Here is a 27303-nt window from a genome sequence, read left to right as displayed (position 1 = left end):
AGCGCTTTGATGTGATCATGGCCTGATATTCCTATTGACATCAGTGTGGAGTGACATCAGTAACTAATTATACAGAGCCGAAACAGGGCTATGTCTAGAGTCTATTCCGAGAACAAAAATACAGAAACAGACAGAGAGAGAGTGAGAGAGAGAGAGAGAGAGAGAGAGAGAGAGAGAGAGAGAGAGAGAGAGGAAATAATAAAAGAAGGAAGATGGAGAACACTTGAAAATTGAAAAGAAAACAGGAAGAAGACAGAGTGAGAAGAGGGAACAGTGGAGAAATTGAGAGACAGTGTTAAAGAGACAGAGAGAGATACAGAACAGCAAAAGGAAAGACAAACAGAGAGAAATAGGAGCCGTAATGCGGCTCGACAGACAGAAAAGAGAAGAAAAACATTCAGAAAGTGGAAACTAACTGTGCCTGTTCACGCTCTGAACTAATGGGAAGATTTGGACTGTTGTTGTTTTGGATGCCAAACTGATTTAGCTGGAGGCCATCTTGCACAGACTCCCAGTGTCAATCAATCCTCCAGACTGCAAACACACAGCCATCTAATTCATTACAGCTATCTGCCTTGGCTGTCCCTTTGCTGGCATTACATTGCCTATAGCTCCTTGCTCTTGCCCAGCGGACCAATCCAAACAAAACATGACTCTAATTGGCCACTGGCCTCCGACCTCTGTGTGACTGACGATATAAAGTCATACACACACATACACACACACACACACACACACACACACGGCCACACATGCACTTTGTGATGTCTTTGGTGTGTTTTGTCAAAATTATGCACACATGCACATCAATATCACACTAATAACATTTAATTTGAATTGTTCACTGCATGTTTATGTTGCTATTGTTCATTTTCATGTCATTTCTTGCTGTAGTCTATGTGAGCTGCTACAAACTTGTCAGTTTCCTCCCTGGCATCATTTAAAGGCAGAATGAGTGATTTGCCAGTTGTGGTTTGTAAAAACAACAAAGTTAGGCTAACTTTGTTGTGTTACTCCCGGGTTCAACGACACCAGAAGCACCCGGCCCCTCACTGCTTTTGCCAGAGCACACCTCAGTGAATCACCCACTGTTCAGAAACATGCCAAACATCGCAAATTAAGCTAACAAAGGCAAAGGTCAGGGTCACAGACATAGGTAATGACTGAGAGTCTATACAGTGTTTCTTAGGAAAGCCCTCATCATTCTGCCTTTAAAACTTAACTTATGCAATCTTGTACGGACAAGGACACACACAAACATACATAGGAGTGTGGCGCAAGGGGCTCTTTGTCGTCACAGCGCCTCCTCTTTGCCTCAGCTCCGCCCTGCGAGGAGGAGTAACCTCCTGATGGGCCCTGGCGTTCCTCAGTGGGCTGGCTGTCTGTTGATGACACTGACTTACTCTGGAGAAAGACAAGGACACAAATGAAAGTACTATGAACACACAAACGCTTAATACTGCCACAGACAGGTGACGAAAGCTTGGGTGAAGCCATCGAGAGAGACACCTGACACAGAAATGCAAAAACTGATAATTAAACGCGTCTTTTTACAAAGCCAGCACTGAACAAACACATAAAACATCCGCCAATGTACAGGTCGTGATGTGAAGGAACAGGCAATGCACACAATCACTTACCTGAGCTTCTATCTGCAATAGAAGCTCAGGTAAGACACAGAGGGCAGCAACACAAACATTAACAGAAACCATAAAAACACACATGATAACATCACACACACACACACACACACACACACACACACACGCAGAGCGAGAACAGCAGACGTAAGCGCAGGTTAAGACGTAGCCATAGAAGCACACAGACAGCCTATACAGCTAATTAGTGCTCTCCCCTCGACACTCCAGTCCTCATGTAAAATATGACTCTCATTATTGGGCAATAAAGCTGTGCAGGCATATTTACAGTAGAGCCCGGCCTGGTGCTCAGCACTCAGAAAAGCCGATCAAAGCATTGTGTTGTTTTTGCACCGGGGCAGGGGCCAGAGGTTCGGTGAGGGCCACTTGTCATTCTCTGTCCCCCCTGTGGGGAGGACAAGAACAGTGAGGGTTTAACACTCCAATGAGTCACACAGGAAGGAGCCCACAGGGCCGACAGGAAGGAGCGCTGGACAGAGGACTGGAGAAAACCACACAATGGACCTCAGTGTGGCTCAACAAACTTCCCTCTCTTCTTTCTTTCTTCTCCTCCTCCTCCTCCGCCTTCTTCCCTCTTCTCCTGACTTCCTCTCGCTGTCCCTTTTTTTTCCCCCTCAATTTAAAATTCCAACATGTTTTACTGGTGTGGTGCTCTCTGACAAACGACAATTGATATGCATCTCTCCCTCCCCAACGCCGTAATGCTTGGGTAAGTTCAGCACAAACCTCAACTCATAAGAGAAATATTTTCCTGGTGCTTAACAATCAGCATTGTGTTTAGCAATTAAATTATGCTAAGGGTTTCATTGCGGATAGAGAGAGAGCGGGAGGGAAAGTTAAGTCAGTAGCGCTCTTAAATCATTTTCATTTCGCAATAAAAGCCAGAACAAAGACTTGCTGGTATTTTTTAACAACCTCTCTCTCCCTATTTTTCTCCTATTCTCTCTCTTTTTCCTTTTCCAATTTCACTCTCCATCTCCCTCTAACCCCCCACTCCCCCTCTCTCTCTGTGTTATCAACAGTTACACTGATGAAGCCCAGCTGTCCATTGCAGCCAGTACAGTAAGGGAGTGTTCACACGGCTTCCATAAAGCAGCCAGAGAGAATAGAACAAACCATAGACGTCCACTGAATTTCAATCAGGCCATTTGCGCTGCATTAATTCTCCAGGCGATTAACAGGGACTTCTAACTACAGTGACATAAAATACTGTATGTGCAAAAACCTGCGAGGCGAGATGAACACTCATATACACTTCATGTTTCACTGCTTGTGGCATTTGCTCGGTTTTTCTAAGGACGGATTTTGCTTGTTTTTTGTGTTTTTTACCATCAATTATGACTGAGTCACAATCCTGTCACACGTCACCTTCATGCTTAATTAAAGGACGGCTGAACGTGGACTTCAAACAGCCCTGCGTGTATTATTGAACAACTTAATCTCTTCTGTGTACTTGCCTCTAATCTGAGAAGTCACTTTAATGTATAAATCTGTACAACAGCAACATGCAATCATGTTAGAGGAAAAATAACAAAAGAAAAACTGTAATATCATCACTGCTTATGTGTTTACTGCACCTACCGATGCACAGAACCAGGATTCATTAGGAAACAGCTGTACATAAGCAGTGTAAGAGGTCAGGGTACATGTTTCTGTCTTTGAAGTGACAGCGCTAGAACAAAACGCTTTGGATTGTTCTTCCATTCATCTTCAACAACATTTTTGTTTTTCTGGTGCAGTGGTTTCACCGGCTAAAAGAATGCACATAAACGACTCATTTAAATAGGCTTCTTCTCCGCCCCTCCGTGGTCCTCACCTCTCCTATCGTGGTGGCAGTCTATACCAAATATTAACAATACAACAGAGCCGGTTCTGTTGGGAAACACCTTTTCAAATGGATCTCTGTAGTTTCATCTTTAAAGAAATATTTGATGGTTCTTTGACATGGATAGCACACACTCAATTAAACATGTTCAAACAAGGGGCTTGCTCGTTTCCACGCTAACTGGTGCATTTTGGGCAGTCTGGGTTTTAATCCTTTCACTTGTTCTGTAAGTCTCGTAGATTACCAGAACATTTGCGGTGCTGATAAACAAGCAGTTGCTTGTTCATCCATTCACTCAATTTGTACTTTCTTCCAGATAACAGCGAAATGCTGTGAGCTCAGATGTTAGTGTGATGTAGAAAACCTTGAGAAGCTCAAGGTTGATAGCGCTGAGTGGCTATTGTGCTGGTTTTGAGCTGTGCTACTCCTGGCTGAGCTCCAGCAGCACGCAGCCTTTTTTAGAGGCCACTTTACAGTGTGTCTCCATTTCCCTCAGTTTATCACTGTCACACGCACACACATGCACGCGCACACGCACACAGAGCGCACACGCACAGTACATGACTACTCACCCTGCTGGGTGCTCCCTCTGGGATGGGGTGGAGAAAGGTAAGGAAAGGGAGCAGAGCAGAGAAAAAAAGAGGGAGTGAGAGAGAGGGGTAAAGGGGAAAAGAGAGAAAGTTTGACGTCAGTCCTGATAATAATAACAACAGTCCTCCAGTCAGCCAAGGTTAGGCTGAACTACGGCGGCTCCTCTCTAATAAAGATACAGACCTGCTATTGTGCCTGATTCCAGTCTCCACTCTATCTTTCCCTCTCTCTGTTCCCCAACCAGACAAAGCTTGCTGTCTTCCTCTGCTGCCTCTTTCAACGCTCACTATCTTTTCACTCATTCTTCCTCTTGTATGTAAGAACAGAAACACACACAGCTGAGGATATGCACAAGCTCTACCACAGATGCTTAACACACATATATGAACACATTGATCTCTCTATCTCTCTCCCTTTCTGCTCGCATTCATTCCTTCTCTTTTCTTTTTCTTTCGAGCTCTCGCTTTATTCATGAGAAAGTCTCTCTTGGCTCGGTGCCTGAAACAGAGCGCAAAGATAAGATATTCTATCGGGGTGAATGAGAGTTCGTTGGGAGAAAGCGTTTCTCCTGCATTTACTCAAGCGCCATGAATGCTTCTGTCCATATTATGACAGCAATCTAAACAAGGAAGTTCAAATTCAGTCCAAAAGGTGACTTGGCGTACAAATTATGCAAACGCCTGCCACAAATGATGCATTGTATTGCTTTACATTTTATCTGGTCTAAAATGATAAAATGATCTATTTCTTACTCTTTGGCTGTTGTCAGAGCTGCTGCCTTGTGGCCATTTGAGTATGAGACAACTAAAACTGAAATAACTTTACAAATGGACACATGTACATGAGGAAATACAAACATTTCATGAAGAAAACAGTCATTCTTGAACATGTGATATCTGATTGTTTCATACTGGATGATTTCCCAGAGTCTGTTACTCTACCTCTCTTGTATGAACTATGAAGGTTAACACCTTCTCTAAATGCTTAATAGTGTAACTGACTTTCATAATGAAGCCTTATGTAAACACTGGCCTGAAACAAAAGCAAGTACTCTGACTTTAACCGCAACTATGACATATTTGAGAGCTACACAGACAAAACTTTGTGTTTCTCCAATATCAATCAGAGCAATCTTACTTTAGGGCTAACTTTGGGTCTTAAAACTTAGACCTAGCTTATTTTCAGAGGCACAGTCTTTCATTGCATCAATGTATCTGATTTCATCAATTGGCTCCAACGTGTAAACGTCCCGTTGCTCCTGCTGAATTTGACTCTTGAAGACCAACAAACAGACGAAATTCAAAAAGGTCTCTACCTCTGAGATGTTCAGGGTCAAGGTGGTTTCGCTCATCTTTGGAGGCAAGGTGGGCTGACACCCCGAGGGCCCCGGTCAGCGCAAGAAGCCCTGAGCCCCCCGCGCCCAGGGACAGGCCTGATGGATGTGGCGTCAGGGGGATGCCAGGGGCGTGGTGAGACAGGTGTTGGAGCTGCTGCTGCTGTGGCCACAGGGAAAGATGGGAACGGGGAGGGAGGGGTGGGGGAGGGACGGTGTCATATAAGGGGGTGGGTGGTTAGAAAAAATGGGGAAAAGAGGAAATGGATAGAAAATAAGCAGGAGAAAGTGACAAAAAAAAGGAGAAGGAAAAAGTTAGAGGAAGTGGAGGTTGTGATTGGAATAGGGAAGGTGAGACAGGAGAAAGGGAGGAAGTTAAATGAAATCCAATCCACATGGCGAGGTCAACAGTGAGGAAGGAAAATAAGACGAGGGAAGACAGGATGTTAAAAAGATTAGTGGATTAAGAGGTGAGAAAGATGGACAGCAAGGACAAGAGAGAGGAAAAAGAAGGAAGGGGAAGAAGGATATTAAATGATGACAGTACGCAGGGAGAGGAAAGTAAGTAGAGATGGAAACCAGGAAGCGAAAACAAGACAGAGACAGAGAAAAGAATGAGGCAATGAATGGGATTTATTATGAAGGAAAGACCGGAGGAGGAAGGAGAAAGAGGCCAAGGGAAAACACAGAGCGGGTAAAGGAGAGGGAGGAAAATGTTTGAGTCAGAGAGTAAATGATGGGGAGGAACAGGGGGAAATCATGGAGGAAGCAGTGAAAAGTGAAGGAGAATGAGATGAGCAGGAGGGAGCAGATAGGTAGAGAGGGTAAATGAGCACAGGAAGAGGGAGGGAAAGTGTGCAGCAGAGAGAGTAAAAGATAAGACATATCAAAAAAAAAAAAAAAAAAAAAAGACAATAGGAGAGGAGAAATGAAGACAGGGCCATAGCAAAAGGAAGAGAATGATAAAAGATTACAAAAGGAGCAATGATTCTGGGTGAAATCCAGAAGGAAAATGAACAGAAAGACAAAGAGGAAAAAAAAGAGGATGATGGGGGACACAGAGAGTAGAGAGCAAAGGAGCAGCTACAGATAAAGGAAGGCTATTATCCTGAAGGAGGCATTATGATGTGCTTTTGTGTGTTGTTTTGTCGAGCTGGTGTGTTCGACACACATACACTTACACGAGCACACACCTTAGAGACAGCGGTGGATGTAGTGCTGGGAGGAACAAAGGGCTTTAAGTAGACGGTAATGTGATCAGTGCTCAGACAAGCTCTGGAAAGCCCCGACTACTAGGGCACTCAGGAGCATCACTGTGTCTGTGTGTACATACAAAGACATATATGTGCAGACAAGCATGTGCATGTCGCTGTTGGTCACGTGATCATACGCTATTAAATCCAAGGGTAGGTGTATTTGTGTAAAAAGACAGTCTGTATGTTAGTTTGAGTGCAATTCAAAGATGAAATGTCTGCTGCACACAGAGCGTTGATGAACTTAAGTGTCGCACGCAGGAACCTTGAAGCTGAGCTGTAATTACTGCAGTGTACAGCTTACAGTTGTTGCACAGTAAGTAGACAGTAATGTGATCAGGCTGCTGACAAGAATGGATGATATTAGAAATGAATTGATCTGTTTGCAATCACTGCTTTCTTTCTTTCTTTTCTTAATCATTTCTGAGAAGAGAGCTCCCATCTATCTACACACCAAAACATTAATATAAATCTCTACACTAATAGTTACTCATTTAAACTCCTCTATAAATCGCTGCTCACCGAGCATTTCGCTGGGAGCAGCGATTCATCACATCTCGGTATATTCAGTTGTATCTTGCACAAAATTCCAGTAAAACGGACTAAAACAGGACGCAACATCGCGGTTGTCGCTTATTTGTCGAGTTTATACAACAGGCAGCGGTGGGTAGAGTTCTGAAAATCTATAATCAAGTAAAAGTACAATTACTCCCATAAAAAGGACTCAAGGAAAAGTAAAAACAGTGCCTGGTTAATAAATTACTCAAAGTAAAAGCTACTTTCCATCTGAATGTTTTCAGTGTGTGTGTGGGCTGTAACATTTGGGTAAGTGCTTTCTAAAGCACGCAACTTAAAAGCCCAACAGACCTCAAGTTACAAGTTAAGTTAACGTCATTCTCTCAACACCAGAGATAATTAGACATGAAAAATTAACATGGCTAACTTTAGCTAGCTAACTGCATTTCACCTACAGTATGTGCAACTTACTTCAATGTGCTTGTGAGGATAGAAGAGGAGTTTTAATAAGGAGATCTCAGCGTTTTTCAGCAAGCACTTCATCGTGAAACTGTTGTATTTTTTAGATTTTGGGATAAAAAAATGCGCCCAAATGTGGCCGAGAATCATCTCCGGAAGCGGCCTCATGTTTTGGGTTTGCTGGTCAAAGACAGGTGTTTTTTCTTTATTCTGGACAGACAGAATCCTTAAAACATGGATACATAAACACAACAATTCTTCAAAGGCCCATTTCCATATAAAAACAACCCTTCGCCACATTAATTCATAGCATGCTATTAAAGCACTCGCTAGTAAATTAATACCTGCCTGACTAAATCAAGATTTAGCACAATCAACACCACCATCTGGGGCACCAACAGCAAACATGAACACCTTGAGTGATGTTTACATTAACGCCTCACCTATTTCATGAGAAATTCTTCTGATGTACATATTTATAGATCAGTGACGGAAGAAGTCAAACAGCTGACTCTCATCAGTGCCACCGTGTCAGATCGGTTGGAACACCCTGACTTAATGTGTGTATGTGTGGGTGTGTGTGTGTGAGTGTGTGTGTTTGTATTGTCATGAGGAATGGAGGTGACTCACCCCGATAATGGCGTTGAGTTCAGCCATGGTGACCTGCTTGGCCCTCTCCACTGCTTGGACCACCTGTTGCTGGTGCTACACACACACACACACAGGCACATACACACACAGTATATAAACAGACACATACACATTCAATAGCACACAGAGAAAGTGAGTGGAAAGGCAGGTTGCCTTGCGTTAGCATCCATGCTGTATGTTCCAGTTTATAGTGTCAAGTAAACATAATGTATATTGGAGGAACACAGCAGGAACCACGACAGGAACTGAACTCGAGAAAAGGTGTTACAATAACGACGCTCTGCTTGAACACGGTGTATAAATACGAATGGAACGGCCGACCATGCATTTGCACACGACTCAAGCACAGAAACACACATACTGTACATACAGCCAGACACGTAAACACACACACACACACACACACACACACACACACACACACACACACACACAATCGTGTTTCCATCATTTTTGTTGATATTACTAAGACTTACATTCAACCCAAGTCTTCACCCTAAAATTTCATGATTTATATTATGGGGACTTGCATTTTGTCCCCATAAGGAAGGTGAGTCCCCACAATATGAGTAATACACACACACACACACACACACACACACACACACACACACACACACGTGCTCAAAGTCACACTAACTAAAATCTCAGTTCTGTTTACACAAAATCCCTATGTAATCAGCCACACAAACGCAAATATGCATGTGTGCAACAGTGCTCTCTCTCTCTTTGTCTCACACACACACACACACACACACACACACACACACACAGTGTCAATATTGATCAAACTGACAGAGCTGTGACCATCCCGTCTCCAGGGAGCTCACTCATCAGCGCACACTCACATGACAGACAAAAAGAAATGTGTGTACAGCACACACCTGGGAACAGTGCACTCACACACATGCACATATACACACATGCACAATTGAATACTATTAATTTCAATAATCCTGCAATAATAATCCTATAAATTAAAATATAACTTTAAGAAGCAATTAGTGGAGGCCAAGCACACACGAGGAAATGGTGATAATGTTGCTAAATGATAAGAGGGCCCAAAGCAAATTTTTAAGGGTAGCTGTATTTAATTTAAAGATAATGGGATCTAAATGTTTTGGGAACAATAGAATTGAATATTACTCTTGAAGTGGGAGAACCTTCTTTACGCCTTTATGCTGCAGTTGGCTCTAATGCCATGACAAGCAGCTCTGTGTCCTTTCCAGTGACACTGATATCTGTGGGAATTCGTTTAACATCAGTACCTTTTGACCTTGTACACCTCATTTGGTACAAAACCACAGGACCGCATATGAGGATGTGCAGCTCACGGCACGTGTTTACACAATGAGACATCAGCTGATCATCAGCTGACACAACGAAAGCTGCTTCGATCTTAATGCAGAACTGAAAACTGTATCCACCACACGACTGAACTACAGTGTCAATGTTCTGATTAAAATATATACTGTACTGTTTTTGGCACAAGACACAAATAAGTCTCTCATTCAGATACCTTTGTGTCCTAGTTTTTATTGTGAGCCCTGCTTTCATTGTGTAACAAACAGAACTGAGCTTATTCAGCGAGTTTCAGACTAGTTTCACCCATGTGCAATCATTAACTGAATTTACATGTTTACTTTGATTTCTTCTGTTTCATGATGAGCCAGATGTTGTGTTTAATGAAGATGTATTTCATAAAATTGGGGTTAATGGGCTGTGTTGACATTAATGTGAAAAATGTTTAATAAGTGTTAATTGACACAACGTTATTCGTGTCAATTAACATTTCTACTCTATAAGAACTATTATATATAGCTCAAACAGTAATGTAATCTACTGTAACAGCACAAGCCTCACAGTGGTGGAAGAAATACTCAGATCTATGAAGTAAAAGTAACAGTATGTGTTTTTGTACACTTTATCCAACTTGAGCATCCGATTTATTTATTATTCTGACTGCAAAGGAAATATGATATAGGGCCGAGGTGTGAATAACGTCTCCTGATCATGTGTGTGCATATTTTGTGTGTCTGTGTGTCTGGTGTTTGTGACACTTACCTCTTGAGAGAGGAAAGGGATGATCTGAGCGCAGATGGCACTGAGACGCTTGACAATCTCCGCCTGTGATAGAGAGAGAGAGAAATGACAGAGAGGGGGAGAAGCAGGGAGAAATGTATATATGCCTGTGTTACATACCATATGAGAATTACACAATGAACATAAAATATGATACACCTTCATAGCACATTAAGCCTCTGCTGCGTTAAAACACCTTTCTAATGAGCAAGGCGTTCTCTCAGTGACAACTCCATTAGACTGAGGGCTTTTTCACACCTATAGTTCATTTTGCTATGGTCCGAATCAGTTGATGAGTTGAAAACTTGGAGTGTTTTCCCCTTTGTTCGCTTTCTTTTCACACCCACACAAAAATGAATTAAAAAATTAATCCAAGAGAACCAAAATGTATCTCTACACCCCACATGAGAACGTTGACTACGCCAATTGATGAGATGTGTTTGGAAGGGGGAAGCGAGAAAGCAAATACAGGAAGAGGGTCCTGTTGGAGGAAACGTCATGCAAACAATATACAGCTTCACGCTTTGCAAAGAAGACTGCTGCCTTCAGACAACTGAGCAGAACGAGGAAGCTAAGACTGAGCATGTACAACCAGACGTTTAGCTCAAACCTGTGGACTACCTGGTAACAGGGTCGGATCGAGGTCAGGTCACGTTCTCACCACAAATGAAGCGCTCCTGAGACCACCTCCTGTCGTGGGTCTCAGTGTGGTTGCTTTAGTTCACACCCCAGTGTGATTACTGTGTTCACACTTGCCCAAACGAATTGCACCATGCAGGAAAACGAACCAGAGGTCGGTTTAACTCGACTAAAAAGCACAGGTGAGAAAACACCCCCGAGAGAAGGACAATGTGGGGGAATGTCGGGGTGAGCAGCAGAGGTGGAAGGATGGAGGCAGCACTCCAGTCATCATCTGGTCTTTTAGCGCCATCACACTCTCATTTGGCTCGGCCTCACACACTCTTACCCACTTCAGTCTTCCTCTCTCACGCACACACGCACGCAAAAATATGAGCGGACAAACACACACTCACAAAAAAGCAGAACACCTCTAAGAATTCCTCTCTGAAGCTCTCCTCCTGCCACAGTGCACTATTCAGCGCCATTACGTTTGTCCATTTCCTAAAACTTGTAAAAACCATAAAAATGCTCTTTCTTGCCTCAACACACACAGAAACACACACACACACACACAAGCACACGCGGCAAACCTAGTAACCATCCACAGAATACAGCTGCCTGCACACACAAACACATAATAACATAAGCACGCACTCTCTGTGTCACACACATTCACGTGCACAAACACACTCTCACACATGTACACACTGAACCTCTGCGGTGTGTCTAATTCTATCTGTCTGAGTGCCCTCAGCCTCATTTTGTTCTCTTCTTCACTCAGCCGTTCTCTCTTTTTCTACAACAGCTCTCACACTGAGCCATTATTACCCTATTCATCCTCTTCCTCCCATCCCTCCCCCCCTCATCTCTCCCTTGCTCGCTTTGTCTCATTTTCTCCCATCTTTCTATTTTTCTATATTATTACTCTCTCTATTCTAATTTATCCTCCTTCCTTTCTCTCAGCTGCCCTTTTTCTTCCTCTTACATCAGTCGCTCTCTTGTGTGTTTTTCCTTCGTTACTTTGCTGTCACACATTACCGCGACCGTACGACATGCATACATTTCTCAGTTTTCCTCCGTCTACCAATTCTGCTTTCTCTGGCTCTCTATCCTCACTAACACATGTTTCTGGCACTTGAAGATACTGAAGTAGAAGAGAGAAAGACAGCAAAGGGGTGAGGGAGGGCAGTGCAATGACTGACAGGGCTGTATACACCATCATGAAAAGGCTTGCATGCGCACGCACGCACACACACTGACACATGTATGATGTGATAAGACTGTCTGTCCTTGGAACAGAGCTATGTGTAGGCCAGTTTATGAAGTCATGATGAGACTGTAACTGACAGGCTGGCTGATTGTGATAGTGTGTGTGTGTGTGTGCGTGAGTGTGTAGGTGGGTGGTTGTGCCAAAGCTCCTCAGTGTGTTTTGAATGATATGCATGTACAGTATGTGTGTCCTGACCACAGAGAGGAAAGTGACAGCCAGAGAAAGGAACAGAGATAACAGAAGAGAATGAATTCTTACAATGGGAAATTGCATCATTTCTTATTGCTGTATATTCTACTGATTTCATTCCTTTTCGAACCTTCTGTATGTTTGTCTGCTTGACTCGACTTAATCCCCTTGTTTCCTCTCTGTTTTCTCTACCTTTTCTGCTATATTACAGCTGGAAACGAAACGCAGTTCATACGCTCATTCTTACTACTGAACGATCCTGACAGAGCCTACTAATGGCTGCACGAGCTGGCCATGTTGGCTTTATCAACAGCTAACCTCAACAGGCTCTTTTCACAAATATATCTGTTTCCCTGTTCTCTCTGAATTGCAGCAACTTGTGAAATGGTTCAACATGGGGAACAAAACGATGGTTCACTAACCTACGGTGCAAAATATTCCATTCATGGACAAATGGTTAAACGCTGTACATGAAGGTCATACATTACACACATTCCCTTTAATTCACTTAAATAGACTGTATTATCTATTGTGCATCAACTGTCCTCCCGTCAGTTATATCTCTGAAACCACTGCCGCCTACTGAACCGCAGATTGTCCTCTGGCCAGGAATCTATTCAGACGACCTGGCTCAGTTTTGGCCAGATAAAAGACAATCTGACAGGACAGAATCGGACAGAACTGACCTGAACATGGTCGGTCTATGAAGCTGCTTTCACTGTATATTTCTAAAGAGGCCACGAGTTTGACTGAAAGCTACAACGATAGATGGAGCTGAAAAGAACCAGAAAAGAGAAGCTTGTCTTTCAGTGCAGTTAATCAGCAGTCAATATGGAATATATTTGTTACAAGAGAAGAAAAATCAGCCAGTTTGCATGGTCTTGACAGCTAAAATGTTATCCATAGACAAAGACATTACCCCAACAAGCTCTGCAGTGATTAGTTAATGGATTAATGGATCTCTGAGTGACCACTGATGATACTGATTAACGATTTTAGCCACATAGTGTGTCAAGCAAAGCATCAGAAATGTCAGGATTAGCTTCTACATCTGTGTTTCATACTTCATAAATATTTTGAGCTTTTGGCTGCCCATTTCACCAGGAAGGGAGGCACCATGGAAACCTGGGATGGGCATCATCATCGAACTGCAAACTTAAAGCTACCTAAAGCTGCATGAAGCTGCAACATGATCATTTACTATTGAAAACAATAAGAAGACAATAGAATTTGTACACATTTATATGTATGTTTTAAACAAGTTGGGACAGGAGCAACAAAAGACTGGGAAAGTTGGGAAAGCAAATAATTCTTAATGTTTTACAGACTGTCCCAACTTCTTTGGAAATTAAGGTTGTATGTACTACCCAAGTGCAATGTTGATGATCAACTTCTGCAACACGGCAGCATCCCACCAACTCCACATTCTGGCTGAGAGGCGGTGGAGGTGTTATGAGTGCAAGACGCCAAACAGCCGATGGGTTAACAACAGAGGGAAAGTGAGCCGGGCTGAAGCAGTCTGAGCTGGGCCAGGTGTCAGAAACAACACGGCACAGTCTCGTTCCACAGCCCTGCCAAAGCACAGCCACCAGGGAGCACTGGCAAGCAAAGACTGGCCGAATGGAGGGATGAACGGATGGAGGGATGAATGGATGGGTAGATACAAAGGAAGAGAGGGGGCTGGTCAATAAACACCTGAGGGCAGATAAGCTGCCAACTGGCATTGGGACAGAGAGAGACAGAAAAAGGAGAGGCTTGAAGTGAAACAGAGATAAAAACGTCAGTAAGAGAAAGGACACAACAGCTATTCATTTAGAAGAGCAAAAATGTCTTAAATTATTCTCTAAAACAGACAGAGATGAAGGTACGCAAATTGGAAGTAAGGTTAAAGGAAAGTAAACAGAAGCAGAGACAAAAAAAGGAGAAATGTACTGCAGGACAAGGACAGCCTGTTCCAGGGGCTGTGGTGCATATTAGCCTGTCGGAGCCTGAGGGACACACACACACACACACACGCACACACATACACACGCATGCACACGTACATATGCACGTTTGCACGCACGCACAAACAAACTGGCAGCGTGCTCAGACTTGTCATCTCGTCAGATCATTGACAGGATGATATTAACAGCCAGCAAAACGTTTATATGATCACAGTGCCTCGCTGCTGCATAATGATACAACCTGAAATGTGTGAAAAGGCAACACACACACACACACACACACACACACACACACACACACACGCACACGTCTAAAATACCAATACCTATACTAATACCATGTGCACATATTTTCTATGCTGACTGAGTATCCTGGGCGGTCGCATCGACTGAAGCATACCTACCAATTAAATGATTTAAAAAACAAAGTAATACTAAAAGCTTGCAAGTCACCACATGTTCACACAGCACTTAAAAATGAAGACTAAGCAAACTGCATTGATCCATTTCAAATGAAACAACAAAAAGCACAGTCACGGCCACTTAAGAGATCAGAGTCGAGCAACATTCTGCAAATAAGCAAATAAGTGATTGTTAAAGCCTATTGAAGGACAGGTGTGTCTCCATCTGTTTCTGTCAAATGACAAAGGCAAGAAAAGTTGACTGTAGCTCCACAGTCTATTAATAACAAAATCCTAAGAAAAAACAATACAGCATGGAGGGCAACAATCCCTGTCAGGTTTCATGAGTATATAATGAATGAATATGGACAATAATACTTCATATAACAATAAATAAAGCATCTGATGTGCACAGAATTGTCTGAGCTCGCTGCTGTTGGATGTTTTTTGACTCTGATGCGACATCGTGTTGAGAAACGTCGAACAATTCACCGCCGTGAAAAGTTAAAGACACAAAGTAAAGGTCGTATTTGGTGTGAATCTGCATTCAACTGTCAATCAGGAAGAAATCCATCAGAGCACGAGAAGCAGCGGAACCAATTTCTACAACAACACTCAGCTCAGCAGACCAGAATGCAATGCAGAGGCAAGAGCTGAGCTTTGCACAAGAGGCGTAATTCTCAATTTTTCTTGACTAGAAAAACTCATTCTCCTTCACTTACTTTGCAATTGGTATCGCTGTTGCTAGTGCTCTCTCTCCACCCACATGTTTAACCCACAACACAAATGCAAAACGCTCCTGCCTGTTCTGTGAGGGCTGTCAAAAGGCATTCTAGGAAATGTAGTAGATGACTAACTGAAGTAGAAATAGACGAGACAGGTGGGTAGATAAGGCGGTGGGCACACTAGAAAAGCAAATAATAACACTCACTCACAAAACAAGCCATCACAGACTGATGGTGTAACGGTGTGTCTGCACGTGGAATCTTCTTTGAATAATGAGCCGGCGCCTGACTGCTCTGACAAAGACTAAACTTGTCTTAGAGGGAGGGGGCCTATTGGAGTAAGATTTGCCCCCTAGCTATTTTTTTTTTTTCAAATGCTTGGAATGACAACACGTCTGGCGCTGTGTGACTGTAGCATATCGTGGCTCTTGGAAGAGGTACAAAGTGATATATGGAGGTTCATATGCGACACCCTCTCACCAAGACCAGAAATGCAGACAAGGATGAACCCACAGAAAACAAGCTCGTGTTTTTTTCCGTGTACACTTTTCACTCATGACACCAAAGTGAACTTGAACTGGATCGACGGGGAAGCCACTTCCCTGTGAAAGATCAGCATTGTATTTGTTCTCCCAGCATGACGGCAAGCAACAGTGACCGCGTTCATCTTGCCAATAAAGCTTGGTGAATTTGAATGTGATGAGCGTGGGTTGAGGTTGGCACGGGAGGAGAGAGATGGTGCCCAGTGTGCTCGGGCACTGCCAGCTGTGCCAGCCTCTGAGTCCCACTACGGCTGAGCGAGCCAGGTTTTGGGGGGGGGCGGGCGTATGTATGTGACTGATACCCCACTCCTCTATTCACTCTAATTGCTCTCAACAAAAATCTCTGCCCACCTCTCTTAGCTCCTGTTTTATTTCTATTCCTGGCACCTCTCTGGCTTGTTACCCAAATAGTTGCTGGTTTGAACCCTAAGAAGTACTTGAACAAACATCTTAACCTCCAACTGCAGAGGACTCCGGCTGTAACTGCCAACTTCAAAAGCGAATGTGTGCCACAGGGAGAACGTGATGCATGATGCTGATGGAAAAACTGATGCAGGCCCAGTCAACTTTATGATAGAAAGAAGGTTATACAAAATGGTTTATTAGTGACAGGCAGAGTGCTGAGGCTCTGACCTTTATACTTCCTGTGATTGGTTGTTCATAATATTGGTGTTGCAGAGATTAAGGCTTATTCCACTGATGCGCTGGTTAAATAAACGCCTAAAAATGGATTCAATGTGTGTGACAGTTTGGATGTAAATAGTGTGTATTCACTACGGTACAGCAATCAGGAGCTGCATCCAAAATTATTCCCTCATTCACTCACCATTTCCCACATAATAAACACAAAACAAGAGCTGAAAAAAGTGGTCGGTTAATTGGTTAGTCAATCAACATAAAATTAATGCTAACTATTTAGATAATCAATTGTTTATATCACTTTGCATGCAGACATTATGTACTTCCAGCTTCTCAACTGTGAGGTTATATGATATTAATCTGATTTTTTTAAAATATTTTATTCATTATTTATAATAATTTTATATTCATTTATGACACTTAATAAGCAAATGGAAGAAATGCACATAAGTAGTTAATGAAAACAATCCTTAGCTGCAGCCATACACTCAACAGCTCATTCTATACCGAGTAGTAAATAGAGGTTTTGGATGCAATCATCATCATCGAAGCATCGGATTGTAGGACTTTTTACTAAGAGAAGTGTACATGCTATGGACTGATTTTGGGGATATTGCATGTCACTCTGACTCACGGTCGGTGCACTGCATGTGCATGGCTGCAGAATACCCTCATTTATTTTCAGGAGTCAGAGGGTGTGTACATATCAAACACACACACAATCACAATCCTGGAGCTTATCTCTGTTCCCTGCTTTCTAATTGGACTGCTCTACCCTCTGTGAACAGTTTAAGGTAAATATTTGTAGCCAATGACATACTAATCACCACTGATTGGGGTTGCAGGCACAGAGCTGTTCAATGAAAACAGCCATTCCTGCTTCCTCTCTTTCAACCCCCCACCTCCTCCTCTCTTTCCTCTTTTACTCCATGCAATCAGCCTTTTTCTTTCTCCTTTCTGCTGGCTCATTTTTCTACTTCCACAGTATCTCTCTCTCTCTCTCTCTCTCTCTCTCTCTCTCTCTCTCTCTCTCTCTCTCTGTGTCCTCATGCTCCGTTTTCCCTCAGTGCACTTGGCCGTGCTCTTTTGCTCTCTCTCCCTGCCCTCCATCTCATTCTCTTTCATTTCGTTCTCCTTCTTGCTCTATCTCTCTGCCCTGCTTCTCTCCCAGAATCTCCCTCCGCCCTCCCTCTCTTTTCTTTTCTTGCTCAGTCTTGTTTTCTTCTCTCCGCCCTCCCTCTCTCTTTCTCTCTTTCTCTCTCTCTCTCTCTCTCTCTCTCTCTCTCCTCTGGGCAGCGTGCCAGCTCCTCTTCCCTGGCGCTAAGCCAAGTCCTCTCCTCCTCTTCGCCTCCTCCTCCTCCCCTCCCTCCCTTCCTCTATCCCTCTTGCCTCTGATTGATGGCCCCTCTATTCTGGAAGGAGAGGAAGGGAAACAGAGAGAGAGGCAGAGGAAGGGGAGCAGCAAAGCACACACGAACAACAAAACACACACACACGCTCACACAAAAAAACACTAAAATGCACACACGTGCACACATGCACTCTCAGGATTGTGCACACAAATACAACTACACACAAACAAAAGTCACCACAAACAGTCGTGTGCACGCTTGCACACACGCACACAAAAGCAACACAGCCACACAGAAAACCAATCCAAACAGAGCAGAGGAGAGCACACATACAAAGAGCTGTGTGCAGAGCAAGCAGAGCCTCCCAGCATGAGACCAACAAGCACGCACATGTGCATGCATGCGCGCGCACGCACACATACACACACACTTCCTCAGACACATACACACACATAAAAACACAGATTCAACCTTCAGTGCAGTAACAATACAAGATAGGCAGCGGACCAGGCAGCAGAAACATTTAGAATGAAAAATACAGACAGACATCTCACTTCTACCCCTCCAACACACACACACACACACACACACACACACACACACACACACACACACACACTTTTGAGTATAATCAGCACAGTTACCAACATGCACTATCAATTACTTCACACAAATGCTGCCGTGTATGGACACAAATGTATGGTCCACACACGTCTCCACAATATACAAATGCACATTCAGTTAAAAAAAAGAAATACACATACTGTACACACGCACACACATCTTTCTAGGGCATGTGACTTTGAGACACAAAATCTGTAGCTCAGTCGGGGTTGTAGTTTTACAACCAACTAGAACCATCTCTCTCTCTCTCTCTCTCTCTCTCGCTATATTATGCACTAGCTATTAGTCATATTCACACTGTGCCAGCTCACCAGCTTGCATTGACAGACTGCATACGGCTTCAAACTCATGTCGGCCGCAATGCAATCAGACACAAAGTAGCCAGAGTAGCTGGCTGCACAGTATACATGCATGCTAAGGCATGCAAAAATGTGCACATCACTCACAAACATCCGCATACACACAAGCTGGTGAATCTTGCTGTGACTACACATCTCTCTGGTGCAGAACAAAACAACCGGGCTGGTACACACTGAGCACTGGAACATCAGATTTTTGGTGCTCACACCTCTAATGGTATACATCTAAATATCCTTGTTTGAAATTGATCTTGAAAGACTGATGAAATTCTGTAAACAAAAAAGAGATCCTCACTATATTCAGCAAAGCTGCTGCTGTGACTTCCTCTGTTGCGAACCTCAGCTGCTCACTGCAGTGCAAATCACACCGAGGATACAGTTGGTACTATCCGTGATAACACTGAGCCTTCTCTCTTCATGCTCACCCACTATATTTCAAAATGACATTTCATTTGCCTTCACTGTTGGAGACATGACCCACATAGAGTCGTCTTGCCTACAGTGACAGTCGTTATTATGATAACTACCCCCAAGACCAACTGATAACATATTTTCAACTAAATTAAACTAAAACATCACAAGATGTGCAACTATAGTAACGCTAGCTGCTCTGTAAGGTTGCACAGAAATGCCTTACGGCAAATGGTAGCATCAGCATGCAAACATGCTCATGATGACAATGCTAGCATGCTGATCTTTAGCAGGTATATTTACCATGTTTATCATTTTAGATTGGTGTGTTAGCATGCTAAATTAGCAGTAAAGCAATTGACAATAACACAAAGTATTTGACAAATTAAAGAAATTTGTGCTGATGATGGTGCCAGAGAAAAGTTAAGGGATAACAGATTCATCTTGTTCATTCATGAATGTTTGAACCAAATTTTGTGACAATCCATCCAGTACTCTGGTAACTTCAGGGGCTTGCTCATGGTGAGAACTGTCGGATCTCTGAAAACAATATCATAAAGAGTGTGGCCTTGAGCCCTCTACATGAAAAACTCTGACCTGTGGATAGTGCTAGTGTAAATGTGAGCGGATCACCAAAGTCAGTAGGGTTCATCCTCTGGGGACCATGAATATCTGTGCAAAATAGCATGGCAATCCATCCATTAGTTGTTGAGACATTTCAGTCTGGACCTTTCATCTTAACAGCCATTTAACTATCTTGGCTAAATAGCTTGAATATTTTAATCATATATGTTCATTAACTTTGTACTATCAATGAAATTCACTACATCCACTGCATTGAAAAATCTTTTTTAAAAGAAATAACCACTTGAGCAGATGTTCCTTAGGAAGTTATTCATGATTTTATACACAAACAGATTTTACATGGGATGTGTAGCAGTCATACCTAGATAAAAAGCCACATGCTGTGCAGCTGCTCCTTCAAGGCACTGGCACCTTATTTTTTTCCAATTCAAGCACTGGTCACAGAACATGGTGACACATGCAGCTGGTATCACATACATGCATAAACACACACACACACACACACACACACACTCAGATAAGCCAATGCAGTCTGTGTAGCTACTCAGAGCCCTTCTGCTGGAGTGACAAAGCCATTACGCTAAAAGGCTAGCTCCCTGGGAATTTAATCACTCGTTTTCTCTCTCATCTCATCTTTCTCTCTTTTCTTTTTCCTTTTCTCGACTTTTTTTCTATCATTCCTAAAGGGTTATATCACACTCTGTCCCGCTCTCTATGCCTCATTATTCACAAATGAGCTCTATTACACATGTATGCACAGGCATTCACACACGGTATGAGAGGGAATGAGAGGGAGAGACATCAAAGCTGCACACATACAGAGCACAGATGCTACAACATGTGCAAAGAGGGACTGCATACACCAATGATCAGAGAGAGTGCAAACACATAGCATAAACACACACACACACACACACACACACACACACACACACAAAGTCATTTGACCTCTCCAAAGGCTGTTCTAGTTGACCCACATATGCAGGCTCGTCCTAATCCAGCCCTTTAAATAAAATCAGTTAGAAAAAAAGAAGAAAAACTCAAGCCACGACCGCAGGATTATCGACTGACTGGGTGGTGGGAATGACAGGGGGAAAAAAGAGGAGGCAGAAGGGATGGACGGAGTGAGATTGAGAAAGAAAAAGGGAAAAGAGAGAGGAGCCCAATCCTATTACGAACCAAAGCGGTAAGTTGAAAATGAAGGCATCTCTCGCTTGCACTCTTTCCCTCACTTTCTTTCTCATTCTCGTTCACTCTCTCCCAGATGAAATGAGGATTCAGGTCACAACTTCAGCCAAATATACCACCGTGTGCACGCTCACACACACACACACACACACACACACACACACACACACACACACGTGCACAAACACATGCATAAAAAGGCTAGACAGCTCGGGCTAATTAGGCGAGAGGATAAGCGTATGCACACACACACTTTTTTATACAACACAAACAGATAAACATTCTCTCATGTGATCTCCCTCTCTTGCTTGTTTGTACTCTGTCTTAATCTTCCTCAGCCCCTGTTCCTGTTTTATTCATTTTTCTCAGTTTATTTCTTCACTCTGTTCACAGTCTTTCCGTCTTTTTTCTCTCTCAGATTTCTCCCTCTCATTCAGCTCGATTCACAGATGTTTTTTGTTTTTGTTTTTTTTTTAAATTGCACTGCTGCTAAAATTGCCAATAATGCCAACACTGTTTGCCTCTATATACCATAAACTATCACATAACAGAGTGCAAAAGAACGACTGGGCTACTCACTGTTTTCTGTCACACAAAGACACAAATGTGCACACGCACACACACACACACACACACACACTCTCCCACACCCTCAGCCTCATATGTGTGGTGGTGAAATGAAAGGAAGGAGCAGGAAGGAAGGACAGCCAGCTGCTTCATCTGTCCTCAGGAGTCCACAGGGGAAACAGTCTGGCTGCCGAGCATCCTGACTATCAAACACAGCTTCCTATAATATCCTGCCTGGTGTGTGAGCCACGCTGTCCCTCTCTCTAGCATTCTGATACAGTACGTTAAGTCTATATATATATATATGTATATATATATGCTAACACTGATTCTTACGATATCCTGTCCACAGTGTGTGAACCTGGCAGTGTTTTTATTGTACTATAAAGAAAAAAGCTAACTTCAGTGATATCCTGATTAGTATTAATTACAGTGACTCATTGTGGAGGTCAGGACCCAAGGTTGCAAAGAGCTGCTGGAAGTCTGTCGACTAAGCAGTCTGTCGTATAATGTCCATTACTTCAATAGTGGGTTGGCGTTTGATGTTTGGCTTGCTCAGTTCCTAGCTGGTCATTTTTAGGCTTTTAACTCATGCTGCTATTATCTTAAATGGCTTAAAATTAGTAACCAGCTAGAGGTTCACCATCACTTCAAGGACACACTGACACCTTTCATGAACTGGATGCTCACTCTCATTTGGCCTGTTAAATTGTTATGGTGGATATTTTAAAAGTATTTAACATTTAAAGGCATTACAGCTCTCATTTTTTTCATCTTCTTCGTGATCAAACTATTTCAGGTGTCAATGTTGGACTCTCAGATGTCTCAGGTTGAATATTTGGTTCAAGGTAAAAATGTGTGAAAGAGCAACAGGAGAACTTTTGTTCTTTTGTACGTCTCACTTGTAATGTGAGTGCAGAGTATTTGAAACACTGCAAAACATGAAGTAATGTGGGCAAAAACATGGGAATAACACTTGTTAAATGATATTATCAAAGATTGCTTTTAAGCGTTCAGATATTTGCATCCTAAAAACATTTCTTACTTAATTTTTTTAAGGTTGGGCACCTTTATTTAAATACTGTGCAGTTGAAGTTCGGGCCCTTTAATATTTAGCATCTGTCTTCATGTTCGTTTTTATTTGCTGTTTTCTCCCGTTCCTTTGATCTGTTACTCCCCCATAACACTTGTGATAGGACTGTGAGCACTTCTATATCTGCTATTATGATTTTTATGACACCTTTAGCAAGCAGTGTACATTTTAATATTTGTGAATAAGATGTTGGGTTTTCATGACCTCTGTGAATTCTATCTTTGTGAGTTAAACTGAAAAGTAAAAGTATTTGATAAATAAGCACTCTGTTTTCATCCTCCAGTAACATGAACACTTTGTTTCTATCCTAGAAGGCTAGCATAGCGCAGCAAGAACTATTATAAAAATTCAATTGTGACCCAGCTTTCAACTACACAGGCCCCTCCAGGTTCCTGCCGTCTAATCTCTCATTAAGCACCCTCGATGCCCAGGAGCCTTGTTGCCTTGCATCCTGCTGAATTAGGCTACTAAAATGCAAACAAATATGCAACAAAACCAGCTTCCTAACATTAACAATTTCTCCTGCAAATCTAAACTGGCGTCACAGCATAATGCAGAACCTTATGTAGAAAGCACAACTTTGAAAGATCTCAAAGTTGAGCAGATAGTATTTCAATCAGCAGCAACGCAGGCTTTACTCAGACAGGCTGCTGCTTGGCTCCTTGGGATATCGATTTCTAAATAAATCAGGAAGACATTTATACACACCTAAAAGTGGTAATGATTGTACATGCATAATCATAATGGATTAACAACACTGAGTCATCCAAATTGGAGGATTTTCCTGTTTCCAGTGATATGATTGTGCAGTGACGGCTGAGGAGGAGAAAATATGAATGATGCAACATTAGCTAAGGCCATGTGTTTTTCATGCACTGCTGTTCCCTTTCCAGGTAGACTTAAGATGCTAAAACGTGGCGGTTATTTCTGGAAGGAAGTGGATATGGTGCACCTACAGTAGCAGTGTAAGGATGAACCCTTACAGTCATCTTTTTTGGGATGCATTGTCAGGTCCCAACACAGTCGTTCAGAAACACTTACCTAGGCTGTTATTGAAATGCTGCCACAGTAGCTTCCCCGCTGGCCCCCTGGTGCCTACTGGGGGACACTTACCCAGTCAAGAAATAATGGAACCTACTGCTAAAATCACCCATTACCATACTGAAACTGTGAAGATGCACAGTATAGGAGCACATGTCAAAACAGACATTTCACTGCAACACCGAAAACAAAGATGTAAAATGGTGTGTATCATACCTGGACATACAAACTGCTGGCTGTTTTCTGCCTAAAATCACTCCCTGTAAAAGATGCAGGCCTTTCCCTGCCATCAAAATACCTCTCTGTCAAGTTTAATGGCATTGAGTAAACAAAAACTCCATGTCTTTATGGACCAGTAAGATTAATAATAGGGTAGAGGTTGTTCTGCCCCAACAGGTGGAATAAAACTAACTGGAGAGTGAAGGGAAATGTCAGTCTGTGGGTGTGTAGAGGTTTTAATTGCAGAGCCTACAAATAGGAATTTTATCTCATCTAGAAAGCCCACTGAACTTGAAAACAGTCAAAATGTCTAAACTGCAATACAAATCCTCATTCGGAAAAGTCACAAAACAAATCAGGTTTCAACAACTACGGTATAATCACAGTATTTAGCAAGTTAATCGAGAACTTATCTTTATCAATAGACTCTTACAATTAGAGGTCTTCATGAGGAACAGAGACCTGACCCAGGACTTGAGTCGGGCCGGCAGGTCCAAGTTGCATTTCGTCTAATCTGATCTGGGTACAGTCCTGTTTTAATGCTGCAAGACCAGTGAGTTAATATGTGTTTTTCTTTGTTTAATGGCCCTTTGAAGTTAGCTGCTGATGGAAGGAAAGACATATTTCATTCACTTCCTGCCTTCTCTATTTTCATACTTTCCCAGGCTGCACTATGGACACAAGCTCTTGTGGGACCCAAGTCTAACAAAGCATCTATTCTTCTTCTCCTCCCGCCATCATCCTGTTGTCCTGCTGCTAGAATCAGCTGTCAATACAAAACCTGCTTCAATCCGTTCACCACACACCTTACAACAATACATACAGCACAGCATCATATCTGTAAGCTGCCCTGTGCCGACCGCTGTGAGTCCACAGTATGACTGAATTACAAAGTCACTGAATATACATGTTGTGCATCTGCACGTAGTGGGGGATACAGGCAATAACTATCCAGACCCCAGAAGTGCAATATCAATGAATATAGAACAACCACAGAGAGCAGTGTAAAGTCCTTATAGCCTCCCTCGCTCCTCCGGGGATACAGCTAGTATATATATGATATGATATGACATGATAATGGAAGTGAACCAAGTGAGATAATGTGAGAGCATGTGCGTGCATGTGCATGTGATTCAATGCATCCATACAGCTTAGATGAGGAGGAGTAGGAGGAGAAGGAGGAGGGGGCAGATGTTATCTTTTCTGTGCCTTCATATAGTTCAGATACAATCATCTGAGAAAGAGAGAGGCAAAGAGAGGACGAAGAGAGGAAGGAAGAGAAACAGAAAGGAAACGAGGGGAGATCAAGATAGTGACAGAGAGGGGAGGGAGGGGGTGAAGATGAAGAGTGAGAAATTTAAAGAGCGAAAGAGAGAGGGGGATGGAGAAGAAAGAAGAAGCAGAGGAGGCTAAAAGGAAAAGGTAGGAAGGCGCAGGAGGACTGTTACAGCTCAATTAATGCCGGGACATGCGATGGCCCTGCCACTGATAATGACAGAGCGTGTGCTAGAGAGAGAGACGGAGAGGGGAGGAAGGCAGGAGCAGTGATCTCGACAGGATGTTAGGAGGAAGCTGGAGGGGGGTGAAAGAGGAGGAGGAGGAGGAGGAGAGGAAATAAGAGCAGATACTGTTAAATCTATTCATGATTCATTATTTCTCACTGCAGCTCAAAGCTCCCCTCCCTCCCTTGATGTCTCTCTCTCCCCCTATCTCCGTCTTTCTCCTGACTGCCCTCCCCCTTTCTTTCCTTCTCCCTCCGTTGCTTTTCTTTTCTTGGCTCTAATTTTCATCTCCATCTCTTTTCTCCCCCTCATCTGTTCTCTGAGGTCTTTATCTGTCTCTTCTAAGGCTCCATCCTTCCTGTTTACCCTCTCCTCTTTCATCCGTTCAATTAATCTCTATCCCCTCTTTTCCTCTCATCCCCGCTCTCGCACTTTTTCCAACATTAGCTCTCCCCGCCATCTCTCGCTCTTTTTTCCCAGTTTCTCTATCTCCTTTGCTCTTTTTTTTCTGTGCTCTGCTCTCTCCTCTTCTTGCAGTCTCTCATATCTTCAAAGTCCTCATTTTTCTAAATTATCTTACTCTTACTTTTTTCATGCTATCCCACTCACTTTTCCATCCCCTCTCCCTTTGTAACACCCTCTACTCTACAACCCCTGCTTTTGTGTTTTATCCTCATCCCCTCTCTCTTTTTCTCTCAGATTCTTCATGCTATCTCTTTTTTCTATCAATGTCTCTTTCTGATATCTCTTTTCATACACGCTACTTCATTTTATACGCGCTCACTCTCTCCCATCCTTCTTATTTCTATTCTATTTCTGTCAATTTCCACTTCAGTTTCTTTTTCAATCTGTGACACTGTAAGGCCTCTTTTACTATCTGGCTCATATTTCTCTCTCACTGGCTCTCCTTCCACCTCCCTTGTTAAACCGTTTTACCAGCTCTCTTGTTTTTCCCTCCAAACCACTTTCTTTTCCTCCCCGTTGCTCAAACATATACTTTTTTCTACCTTTCCTCTCACTCGTATTCCCCCCGCTCGTTCACCGGTTCCTGATACATGGAACACCTTCTTCCTCTTCATTTATTCCTCTCTTTTTTACTCTCACTCTTGACTGTCTTTGGTCTCCTTCTGTCATCCCTACCCCTTCTCCCTCTCTCTCTCCTCCCGCTCTTCCTATTTGCAACACTCTCCCTCCTTGGCCTCCCTCTGTCATCTTCCCCACCTATCCCCCTCGTCCCTCCTCCTCCTCCTCCTCCTCTGTCCATCTCTCAGAGGTGCAGCCAGCACCCCAGTGCATTTCTTCTTTTTGGCGACAAGCGCTGACAGTCCAGTTCTGCCTGGCTTTGTTGCCAGCCAACTCTCCCTCTCTCCCTGCGCCTCCTTTTATCTCTCTTTATCTCTGTTCCTTTCCTGTGTCTTCACTGTTGGGTAACAGTGTCTCTTCTTGTAATTAAAGCACGACTTTTTCTGCATTTCGCTTGGTGGTTTAGCCCAGCAAAATATAAAAGTGGACAGTTCTTTGATAGCATATTAGAATTTTGGTCATTTGATCAAAATGGTTCAACTGAAACTCCTAATTAACAGAATTCATGCGTCATTTGTTTTAAGTATCATTATTGAAATCTTAAATTTCCCTATTTGAGAACAATAAAGTGCTACTTT

At 42.9% G+C, this 27303-nt stretch overlaps 1 protein-coding gene across 2 annotated transcripts in view; it reads right to left on the bottom strand.

The window, feature by feature from the left end:
- Positions 1-27303, bottom strand: part of tle2b (TLE family member 2, transcriptional corepressor b) — an 80903-nt gene that overhangs the window by 18819 nt on the left and 34781 nt on the right. Inside the window, exons 5-9 of one of the 2 annotated variants that reach the window (XM_076726053.1) lie at positions 10351-10413; positions 8266-8340; positions 5390-5570; positions 4056-4072; positions 1264-1404 (exon numbers count right to left, since the gene is read on the bottom strand). In XM_076726053.1, coding sequence (XP_076582168.1) covers positions 1264-1404; positions 4056-4072; positions 5390-5570; positions 8266-8340; positions 10351-10413 — 477 coding nt within the window. The remainder of the gene's footprint in view (positions 1-1263; positions 1405-4055; positions 4073-5389; positions 5571-8265; positions 8341-10350; positions 10414-27303) is intronic. The other variant, XM_076726054.1, reaches the window with a different exon arrangement.

The sequence above is a fragment of the Chaetodon auriga genome, chromosome 3 (genome assembly GCF_051107435.1).
Source record: "Chaetodon auriga isolate fChaAug3 chromosome 3, fChaAug3.hap1, whole genome shotgun sequence".
Taxonomy (NCBI): Eukaryota; Metazoa; Chordata; class Actinopteri; order Chaetodontiformes; family Chaetodontidae; genus Chaetodon; species Chaetodon auriga.
Note: the sequence above shows the minus strand (reverse complement) of the source record. Positions and strands in the feature narration are given on the sequence as shown.